This window comes from Haliotis asinina, chromosome 5, assembly GCF_037392515.1.
Source record: "Haliotis asinina isolate JCU_RB_2024 chromosome 5, JCU_Hal_asi_v2, whole genome shotgun sequence".
NCBI lineage: Eukaryota > Metazoa > Mollusca > Gastropoda > Lepetellida > Haliotidae > Haliotis > Haliotis asinina.
In genome coordinates this window covers 3,437,868-3,450,318 of record NC_090284.1, presented here as the reverse complement: position 1 = coordinate 3,450,318, position 12,451 = coordinate 3,437,868, and the positions used below count along the sequence as shown (strand labels likewise).

The following is a 12,451-nucleotide window of genomic DNA, read 5'->3' as shown; positions in this document are numbered from 1 at the left end:
AGAAACACAGTCACATGCTCTGTCTGACAGATAAAGCATGCATTGTTTCACAGAAACACAGTCACATGCTCTGTCTGGTAGATAAAGCATGCATTGTTTCACAGAAACAGTCACATGTTCTGTCTAGTAGATAAAGCATGCATTGTTTCACAGAAACACAGTCACATGCTCTGTCTGACAGATATAGAATATAATGTCTTCCAGAAATACCGTCACATGTTCCGTCCGATAAATGACATAGATAAATGGTATACAGGCTGTGCCGACACTGTGGTGAAGTCTGTGGTGAAGGTGTGCCTACTATGACGACACACTGTCTGTGACGAAGGTGTACCTACTATAAAGACACAGTGTCTGTGATGAAGGTGTACCTACTATGACGACAGTATACCTACGAAGAAAGTACAGTGTCTGTGACGAAGGTGTACCTACTATGACGACACAGTGTCTGTGATGAAGGTGTACCTACTATGACGACACAGTGTCTATGGTGAAAGTAAACCTACGAAAAAGGAGCAGTGTCTGTGATGAAGGTGTACCTACTATGACGACGCAGTGTCTGTGATGAATGTATGACGTCACTGTGTTTGTGACGAAAATAAGACAACACTGTGTCTATGATGAAAGTATGCCGACACAGTGTCTACGATGTAACTATGACGACACTGTGTATACGATGTAAGTATGACAAGACAGTGTCTATGATATCCACAACGACGAGTGCCTGCGAAGACCGACTGTGATACTCCGTAACGTAATATCACACCTCATACGGATAACGTCGATAACGACGATAACCACGATGCATGAGCAGTGTATAATTCTGTCACCATGCTTGTTATGCTCCACAGAGGAACAACGACCTGGACAGCGTTAGGAGTACTGGATCAATACATACTAGATATACTGACTATGTTATTTCTTTGTCCATGCCCCATGTCCCAGCAGGTTTATAGCGCGTCTGTCATGATACAGCTGTCACACTGATACTGTAACTGATGTCCACTAATACCATAATAAGGGGAACAGATGTAACCCTGAGGAGGGATGGATATGGGTAATGCTATCTCCTCCACATTACATGCCCCTACCCCCGGTCCAGGGCGAGGTGTTATATGAAGCACGGACAAAGTTAAGCGGACTTTGATGTGTTGTTTTCTTATCGAACCCTTGCTCTAGTGGCCTCCGACTAATGTTATCTTTATATTTGTTTTCTGGGAGAAGATAGAGGGACTCATGGGTAATTGAAAAGTAAATCTATAGAAAAACTGTCAGCTTCAGGGAACCAATGGACGCGATCCTTTGATATCTGCCTTCTGTAGTTCCACAATGGAGTCTGTAAAGATAATGTACCTCTCTTGTGGGACACACATCCGGAGGTCTGCTGCTCGTGTTCCTGCAAACACTTGCATTTAGTGTGTGGACACTTATTGTGTGATTATTCCCGGGTCGGATGATTAGTATGCTGGCAGTATTGCCACAGTTAGTACATAGTACATCTACAGGTCCAGAGGTTAGTCAGATGTATTGTGTAAACTGGAGAACGTGGATAGCGATGCGAATGCGATATACATGTATTGAGGGTTAACGTTGGCCAACCAACAGTCTTGCTGTCTTTACAGGTGCGATGACGTTGTATGGGGCAATAACGTTGACAATCCTACAGCCTTGCTATCGGTACAGGTGCGATGACGGTGTATTGAGTCACACATTCTGAAGTGCCTGAAAGCTGAGATACAGATACCTATGACCGTTAAGCACACCTGTAATCCAAGAGCAGTTTTGAAAACTTTGTCTTGAGAAGAACAGCATAATCTTATATACCCGAATGCATATGCAAAGAATGCGATTTCCAGAACATCTCAAAAGGAGCCACCTGACGCGACCTCATGCTAGGTTTTGGTAGACTCGGTAGTGGAGTATAAGACAGACCTCAAAAGCAAAAGTTCACATGTTCACGTGCTGTGAAGAGGGCAACCACACAGGGGAATAGTTGTGATAATTGCAGCATGTGCATTAATATGTTCGAAACCAAACGATTGTACTACATATTTATTTTTGTCTTGACATGACAAGATGTTTCCTTTCAGAATATACAAATGACAAGTTATGACGGGGTTACCGGTGAAGTAAAGGTAGTCCGTTATCTAGAAGACCGAGGAAGACTATTTCCCCATTCGTCTGAGAAAACTAAATCCCATGACCCGTGCTGTAGAACTGAACTTTCGATGGAGTGTGTGAATCCGGCTCTCAGTCATTGCATTGAGAGGAAACCTGCGGACTGCTGATCTGAGTGGATGTCGTCCGATCACAAGGCCCTTCCTCAAAAATAGGTACAGGATGGAACCGACGTGGGCTAAGGTACATGGGTCTGTGGAAAGTATGATGAAGAGCGTTGTCTTATATTTAGACGTCGTAATGAGATATCACCAGAGTTCTATGCAGCTGAACTCTTTGGTTGTGGATCACTGATAACGTGTGTTTTGCGTGTCGTATGGTTGTGAAGTCCCAGTACAGTACACGGTATACTCAGCTGTCAACATTGTCGTCAGGGTAGACCGGATCCCGCCGTCGTGCCACATTTTGATAACATCCGTTGCCATTCGCCCGAAGTTTATGAATGACAACGTTAGACCTTGACGTTCCCGGACTGTCATCGTCCACTTGCTTCAGTATGACCCTCAAGGAGCCCTGATAAGAATCCCAACACCATCGCTGGACTACCACTATGTGGCGGCTACCACTCCATATAAACTCGGAGAGGATTTCGATGATGGGAATTCAACACTTGATTACTAGTTAGAGGATGCGACAGCCACATGTTACCTGAGGGGGTGGCCGGCACATGTTATCTGGGGGAGGGGGGGGGGGGGGGAGGGGGCGGCTGGCACATGTCGTCTGAGGGGGCGGCCAGGCGTGGTTCTTATATTTACCACCATCATTAAAAATTTAAAACATTCAGGTTTGCAGCGTATTCATGGCAATAATGCGTTTCCGAATACGTTTCGCATTATTTACTGTATTCCTCTCAGATTGTAGTAAACTGTTATCCAGTTTCCACGTCATTCGCGTGTGTTTCTTTAATCAGAGTAAAATGCGTTACCATTTCAATAAGCGGAACTGAGTTTTCCATTAATATGTTCGTTCTTGTTGTATAACAAAGTAAGCGGTCTTTGATTAATACTCATGCCCTACGTCACTTCCCTCTCACCCCAAATGGCAGGCTTTATACACAACGATCTAAATAAACATATAGATACCGTTTGCCTTTCGTCTCGTCTACATACAGTACATATATACATATCAGTGTTTGATATATAGTCACGACTATAATGACTAAGTGTTCTTCGGATCCTGTCGTTTACGAATTTTAACATGTTTGCATGTATAAATGGAGTTGTTAGTACGATACATTATTTGCAATTGTCTATGCTTTGATGGAATTAAATCGATGAAAAGTCGACTTAGTATTATACAAAATACTTTTAAAATTCGTTTGTTTACCAACACTGGTATGTATTTTTAACATACGTGTTTCCACACATTCCTATGCTATTATGTGTTATACATCAGATTTCATTGAGACAGCGGGCAGTAGGATGGTATATGTGTTACACCTTAGGTACGGGTTGGTTTCCCCACATAGGTACATTCTGTTGTGCCCATCTTTGGTTCGGACGCCCTGAGGTACAAATGGTCGCTAGATGGCTGATACAATGTCGATGCGATCTTAAAGTCAACCTGGTACCAATACTACCTGGAACGATGTAAATATCAAGTCACTACACTGATAGGGTAACACGGACTTTGGAGTCCATATTTTCAGTGTAAAGAAATTCTCACAAGCTATTTAAGAAACACATTTCCCTCAAATAGTATCTATTTGTGATACATTACAAGGATATACAATAGTCCTCGCATGGTTGACTTGCACATACATCGGAATGGAATGACAGAAAAACACAGAGAACTAGAAAGGTGTAAGCAGTTTGACTGTAACGATTGAAGATGAGAACATGTTTAGTGCGTTTGTCCCTAAATACGTTTAACATGTCCGTTTCTATAACTGCTTTTTATGCTCAGTTCCGCTTAACAAAACTGCATACCGATCATGTCAACGACTAATAATAATTACATTTCTAAAAAATAGCAATGTTCATTTATCATATTATGTCAGTTGATCCCGAAAATCGATTTGCACTTCCGTCCTGCGGGCTTGCAGAGTGGGATAGACGTGTCTATGTATGACATCCTGCAAAATGGCCCTGAATCAAATACAACCATGCATTCTGTACTGTTCATTGGCAACTCTGCACTGTAGACTATCAACACACTGTTAAATTGTAAAATGGGAAAGTTTTCCCGAGTTTGTATACGGATTTAGCTTGACAACGTTTATTTGAAACATACTACAATACAGGACGGTTGAATGCTAGGATCTGTTCTGTGACTTATTACATGGACCCACGCAGGGAACTTAGATTCAGATTCACGAGCGTCATCCGCCAGCTGGATCTCGACTGACACAATGCTGGGATCCAGGCAGATCCATGGGCGTCATCCGCCAGTTGGATCCCGACTGACAAAATGCTGGGATCCAGGCAGATCCATGAGCGTCATCCGCCAGCTGGATCCCGACTGACAAAATGCTGGGATCCAGGCAGATCCATGAGCGTCATCCGCCAGCTGGATCCCGACTGACATAATGCTGGGATCCAGGCAGATCCATGAGCGTCATCCGCCAGCTGGATCCCGACTGACACAATGCGGGGATCCAGGCAGATCCAGTTTGCTGGAAACCATGCCATCAGTTTACTACTGATCTACATCATGACGTGTTTTAAAAAAAACCCCGAGGATTACAAATACAAGGTTTTCAGGTTTTCTAACATTCATTCATTAAAGGTTGGAATTACACCTCACCAAAAATCTGTATCCATGGAGTAACGCGAAGTGGGAGGGGGAAAGTAATTCGATACAGATCTCCTTCATTAAGCGCTCCAAGCCTGCACCGCTCACTTCCAACCGGCACATGCCCGTTGCTCCATAACGCAGGAAGTAAAGGTCGAGTAGAAACATGCAGCAGTGAAAGACTTTATAACTCCATGCCATCTCAGGGAGGCTACTGTGATCTCCATTTCATCCTCATCTTCAAGAAACAACTGTAACAAGACAGTAATCGATGCGAAATCCCCACAATATTCACTTTTCATCTCCAAACATCTTTTCCCTTGGCGTGTTGTAATCTTCTATTTATTTTCTTCCTATCGCTGTCAACAAGAGGGACTACAATCATGACTACAAACACACGCATGATGCAAGGCATGGACTGTCTTCAGTTGCAACAAAGTGGCTTCAATGGGGCACAATTACCCAAACAGACAATTTGCTTGAAACGGAAAAGTGTGTTATCTGTCCATATCTTTCAGATGAGGTATCGTGGACGGCGCGGTGACCGCTACCTGCCCGGCTCTCCCATGGCAAGAGAAAATTGAATTGAGGACAATTCCGATGTCCTGGCTATTGCGTGCTATGACCAAGGGTTCTTTGTTCTGCCTTCAATATCATTGATTGCAGTCTGCCTCTAGTTGCCTTACTTTACGTAAGCTGGTTGAACATCTTAACTGATTTGATTTGAAAAGATATTGTTGCCAGTATCCAACTGGTTCCTCAAAGACGACGTGAAATCGAGAGCAGCGTGTAAACAGGCATTAAATCAGCACAGATACTAGAGTTCTCCGATACAATTGTTCAAATAATTCCTGCAGATCATATTTGATTGTCCGGTGCGGCTGGGTTGCTATCTGCTAGCATAGCAAGTAGGCAATTATAAACAGCTGTGGGAGACGGCGTTAATCTGCACGTTTACATAGAACATGATCGTAGGTTTATGCGTAATCTAATTGGTGGGTGCATGTGCATCAGTTACCATCCGTGTTCATCATCGTACATGTGTGTATGTGCGTGTGCATCAGTTACCATCCGTGTTCATCATCGAACCTGTGTGTATGTGCATCAGTTACCATCCGTGTTCATCATCGAACCTGTGTGTATGTGCATCAGTTACCATCCGTGTTCATCATCGTACCTGTGTGTATGTGCATCAGTTACCATTCGTGTTCATCATCGTACCTGTGTGTATGTGCATCAGTTACCATCCGTGTTCATCATCGTACCTGTGTGTATGTGCATCAGTTACCATCCGTGTTCATCATCGTACCTGTGTGTATGTGCGTGTGCATCAGTTACCATCCGTGTTCATCATCGTACCTGTGTGCATGTGCATCAGTTACCATCCGTGTTCATCATCGTACATGTGTGTATGTGCGTGTGCATCAGTTACCATCCGTGTTCATCATCGAACCTGTGTGTATGTGCATCAGTTACCATCCGTGTTCATCATCGAACCTGTGTGTATGTGCATCAGCTACCATCCGTGTTCATCATCGTACCTGTATGTATGTGCATCAGTTACCATTCGTGTTCATCATCGTACCTGTGTGTATGTGCATCAGCTACCATCCGTGTTCATCATCGTACCTGTGTGTATGTGCATCAGTTACCATCCGTGTTCATCATCGTACCTGTATGTAAGTGTGTGTGCATCAGTTATCATCCGTGTTCATCATTGTACCTGTGTGTATGTGCATCAGTTACCATTCGTGTTCATCATCGTACCTGTGTGTATGTGCATCAGCTACCATCCGTGTTCATCATCGTACATGTGTGTATGTGCATCAGTTACCATCCGTGTTCATCATCGTACCTGTGTGTATGTGCATCAGTTACCATCCGTGTTCATCATCGTACCTGTACGTAAGTGCGTGTGCATCAGTTACCATCCGTGTCCATCATCGTGCCTGTGTGTATGTGCATCAGTTACCATCCGTGTCCATCATCGTACATGTGTGTATGTGCATCAGTTACCATCCGTGTTCATCATCGTACCTGTGTGTATGTGCATCAGTTACCATCCGTGTTCATCATCGTACATGTGTGTATGTGCGTGTGCATGTGTGATGAGTGGAAACATCTCTCGGTGCAAGAATTAAAAGCAGTGTCTATCGTTAACCGACACATGTAACTTACAAGTTTGAACGGGTGATCAGAAAGTGAATTTAATGAAACGACATTCAGCTACAAAAATAAATTGTTGTAATACCTTGGTCGGAAGTGACCGAAGACTATTGTAGAGAACATGCACCACTATATGGAGGGGCATGATTCTTATTTCTCTGTTAAATTCCATTACAGATGGAGGGTCATGTAAAAATGTATTCATTCGGTCAATTTCATCATTTTCCCCGCGGTCCAGCATGACAAACGCTATAGCGGCCCCATCCTGTCTAAGCTGCAATCACCGACAGAGGCACATTTCAACCCATCGTCACATACACAGAGGTTATGTCAAACTCGATCAGGGCCTCGTGTTTTACTCTATAGACCCCGATATGTTACACAAGAGTTACAGAATATGTATGACGTATGCATGTTAACACGAGTCGAAATAACATTAAGCTGGTGGTAAACATGACACAGAAAAGGAGATCAAAAGACTAATACATAGAAAAGTGGAGAAAAATATGACGTAGGGTGACGAATTGTGATTAACGTCACAAACAATGCAATGGTAAGTCAAATGATACTGTAATATACTGTGTGAGACATGACGGGTATACAATGGTTGTCTGTAAGAAAATGTGAGATATGACGTGCAATACAATGGTTATCTGTAACACTATGTGATGTGTGACGCATGTCCTATAATGGTTATCTGTAACACTATGTGAAATATGACGCATGTCATATAATGGTTATCTGTAACACTATGTGAGATGTGACGCATGTCCTATAATGGTTATCTGTAATAGTGTGTGAGGAATGACTATGACATGCAATAGTTATTTGTGCCACTATGTGAGATATGACGGATGTGATACAATGGCTATCTGTAATAATGTGTGAGATATGACGTATGTCATGCAGTGGTTATTTGTGACACTGCGTGAATGACGTATGTCATACAATGGCTATCGGTAACACTATGTGAGATATGACGTACTTCATACTGTGGTTACCTTAAACAGGACGTATGCTATATGCAGAATAGTTATAACTATGTCCTCCATCCAGTACTATCCTGCTTATCTATGGGAGACTTGACAAATACATAGACAGACTGCAATAAGGGGTGAGATTTGACCTACAAACCAAGGGTATGCTGTAATGTGTGATATATGCTACATGTATATGTGATATAAGACACACTGGTACCCCATAACGCTGTGTAAGATACAACGTATATCACTCATAGAATATATGATCATTGGATTAAAGGCTGCGACGATCGCCACGTCTTGTAATACTGTGTGAGATATGACATACAAGAGTGAGTTGCTATAATGAGTGAAATAGATTAGATATAGATTTGTTATCACACATCTTTGCGTAAACTGACACTACTTTACTCGGATACGTGTGATTCCACGTATTGTGTATTTAAGGTCTGGGTGCACTTCATCTTTCATGAGCGGTATGTTATCGAACATAGATACATAGAATTCTTGTTCTGTGCGTTTTATACACAGGTTCACTCGAGCGACATTTAGCTACATTTTAACGAACAGACTAAATTAATCCATTTATGTCGCCCTTTATTAATCGTCCGTATGGTTTTTGTTTAACGCCGCAGTCAGCAATATTTCAGCGCATACTATTAGAACATAGTTGATGTTAAATTGTCAATACAACCGCTTCAAGGTCATCCATTATCTTTTGCCTAAAAGCGACCATGTAAAAAGTGAATGGAAACTTTCCTTCACCTTACACTCTGGAATACAATACCATGAGGACACCTGTGTGTATACACGACACATGGGTGTATTTGTAGTACAACATGAAAACTGTATATCTGGGTAATCAACTGGGTGCATCTTAAACTAACAGGTTCTGGTGAGTGAGTGAGTGAGTGAGTGAGTGAGTGAGAGTGAGTGAGCATGGTTTCACACAGCCTTTGGCAATATTCCAGTAATATCACGGCGGAGGACACCAGAAATGGGCTTCACACGCTGTACATATGCGTGGAATCGAACCCGCGCCTTCAGCGTGACGTTCGAACCACAAGGCTACCCCATCACCACCTGGTTCTTGTGGAAAGACTATGAAGAAAATTACTTAAATAATAGACCCTGTAGACTGACCATAAGGCTTTGAGAACCATGTACTGAAGACGATCTTCGACACAACGTATAGACATACATGTGCGTATGTTGTGGAGTTTCAATGCACATATACACGTTAAACATTAGCAGCACCTACCTGCACGTCCTCAAAGTTGGTGAAGAGAGAGCCCTGGGACGGCATGGTAGACGCCCTCTTGTCGGCAGCACCGTAGTCCAGGCCCCTGGAGGGAGATGAATACGGTGAATTATACACGATACACGAAGGTAACATCGTCTTGGACATGGCTGTATTTGTTGCATACCACTCTATATAAATAGATACACGGCTAGGTGACTAGTAGTCGGCTAGTACACGGCTAGTACACGGCTACAGGTACAGAGACAGTCAAAGGTCCGAATTGTATCCCAACATGGCGGAGCGCTACAGTTCCTGAGCAGTCAAAGAAAATAACAAACTTGTTGAGGAAAGATAGTGGTACAGTTGCAACTCCTGTATAAGTCGTCTTCAACATTTGTCAAGATCAATATTTCCGAAACAAAGTTTTCCATATTTGAATATTCCCGATGACACACTGGATGGGACACTATGATAGTTTGTGAAAGATACTTCCACGGCTGTCATTCACATTGAAAACTGTCCTTAAGCTCCCAGATGAACCGATTCTATCATATTTCACATGCAATGCTCACAACAACCTTGTTACGTAAAGATCAGATATTTTCAAATGACTGTTAGTTCCCATCGTTGACATGTGTAACAGTGAGACTAAATCCGTCGTTCTGCCTGCACGTGAAAGGTCCACGATACCACACAGTGGCACATTTCAATTCACACAGCGCTGAAATAATTGAGTCGATTTTTACAGAGGCACATGAAGACCCAACTGGAGAGATGGTAACTGCGGTGGTCAACTGCACACAGAGCCCAGTCCTGTGCCCAGATTGACTAGGGTAGGGAACAGTGCCGCGCAGGTTGGGGAACCTCGCAGTGCCAGTATCCGACATACGTACATCCCTATAGTTGCTGCTGTAGCAGGGAATGGTTTCCGTCCAGTGATAACGGAAATCAAAGACCTTTGATTTGGTAACCCTTCCTGAGAGATGCGAGAAAGTTTATTGTGTCAGGTGCAACAGTGTTAGGGGTAGAGGAGCTAGGGGTAGGGCTGAACCTCAGAATACCGCTCATACCCAAAGCGACGCTGGTCTTTATTCGGTTCCTTTAAGACAGATTTACAATGAAACAGTAACTGACACGGACTCGTTAGGACAAACACCCCCAAACAGATCAATCGCTGATCGTTGTCGGGGGGAAATACTCCCCCATTTATATGTTCTCAGGGGGAAGTAGGGCAGCGTTTAGCCGTCCACGTTGACGCAGTGACGGGGACACTTTCCCCTCTGTCGGGACTGATGAACGGCGTCCCATTGTACACATATACCATTACACATACAGCGTCAAATTCAAATCATTAACTGAAACTGAAACAAATCGTCCTAGTACAGTGTAGTCGCGACTGAGACATGGAGATAGCGTTTTGTTTTGCTCTACATTGTATAACTGAGTTTCTGTATGGTCAATACGCCTCGGTAATAAAGTGAGTTGTAGGGCTTTAGCTGGACACTTTACTGGGCACGGACATCAGTGGGAACAGTAAACTTCAGATTGTTGTACAAGCGGTGGTCGTCAATGCGGTATTCTAATGGAATCGCTGGGGCGGCCAGCTCGCCACTCGCTCGTTCCCTGATCTGTGAAACATGCGCATGGCTAGGTTGGTCCAGGCAATGATCATTCAAGAGACCCTATACGAAGTCGCTTGAAATTGGGTCCGTCAAATGGTATCGCAGATGGGAAAGAGCAGCGGAGAACAAGTTTAATGGTTAATGAATGTACGCCCAACCGCACGATAGGCGACAGAGGGAACGTGCGTAGGGTTTGCCAATAACTGCGCTAGTTATCCGGTACAGATAACGACATTCCATCAAACCCTACCCGTGTCATCACTCAAAGGTGAAGAAATGACTACAACATGCAGCGATTCACCATTAGGTTTCAATAGCGGATTTAAAGCAGATATCAAACCAGAGTAATTGTATTTAATGTTTCTTATGCAAACATCGTAAGCCCTCATGGATCTTGTACAATCAATGAGGTTGTCTGGTTTAAAACGATTTGTGTCTACCCTTCTGCAGTGAGAGTTCATTAACAGACTACACAACGTCGTCACAACACGAGTAGCAATGCAGGGCTTGTTCCGTGATGAGCTCAATACAACTAGCCCCAACCCAGTCTGCTCATCTCTACATTGCTCGCTCTAGGGCACAGGCAAGGTTCTACGACAAGGCAGGTACTACCGAGAGGCGTCCCTACTCCAATCGATGGAATCTGTAAAGGGACTTTAACAAGTATTTGTACAACTATTACGGGGCGCACCATAAAGATTACTGCTTCCTTCTCCAGCCTTTGTTGGCCAGATTACCCCAGCCAGGAGTCAACTGCATCTTTTGCTGATGAATATAACAGATTGCCATACACTCTTGTAAACACAGCACACATCAATTCCTCCACTCGATCAACAGGACGACATTCCAATTAATTTCCAAACTAAGAGAGCGTCTATAACAATGTTGACACACAGACAATTCGCATGTCAGGGGGGCAGACACAATGTTCTTGAGTTCTCTGTAGGAGCTTCACACAGGGATGGGGTGGGTTCAGGCTTGGTGATGCGGGAGATTACGGGTGTGGGTAGGACTGAGGACGATGGACCGGGATGAGCAATGAACTGGTAATATGGGGATAGAACTAGGATGCAGCATCAGACAGAGGTCAGGTTTGATACCAAGGATGAAGGTGGAATCCCGTGTCTGGGATCATCTTGGAAGTAAACACGGGAGGAGGTCTGAACCGGGGCTGAGGATAGGGCAGGGAGAATAGATGCTCGATTTGAGGTAAACACGGGGTGGTGAGCCTGCAGACCGAGATTGATGTCAGAGGATGAAGCTAGACACTGTGGTGGCGCTAAACTTGGTGTGAGACTGTGAGTTGGAAGCTAGACCCGAGGAGTGACTTGAGTATTTGGTCCCCATCTATGCTTGTTAAGTTATGTAGACTCCCGCAGTCAACCTGTTGCACTACTGCCTGATCAATATCCCGGCGAGCTGCTACAGTTTCATATACCACTGATCCGTCAACTGAGCCTCACGGTACAATCTCCACATATATATACTGTACCAACTGCCAGTCTCAGTAGTCGACACTTGAAACGATT

The 12,451-nt window shown here is 43.8% G+C and overlaps 1 protein-coding gene across 1 annotated transcript in view; it reads right to left on the bottom strand.

Moving 5' to 3' along the window:
• The window catches only part of LOC137283606 (short transient receptor potential channel 7-like), a 93,041-nt gene extending 83,576 nt beyond the window's left edge, over nt 1-9,465 (bottom strand). Inside the window, exon 1 of the mRNA XM_067815198.1 lies at nt 9,319-9,465. Coding sequence (XP_067671299.1) covers nt 9,319-9,465 — 147 coding nt within the window. The remainder of the gene's footprint in view (nt 1-9,318) is intronic.
• Nucleotides 9,466-12,451: the final 2,986 nt, after the last annotated feature.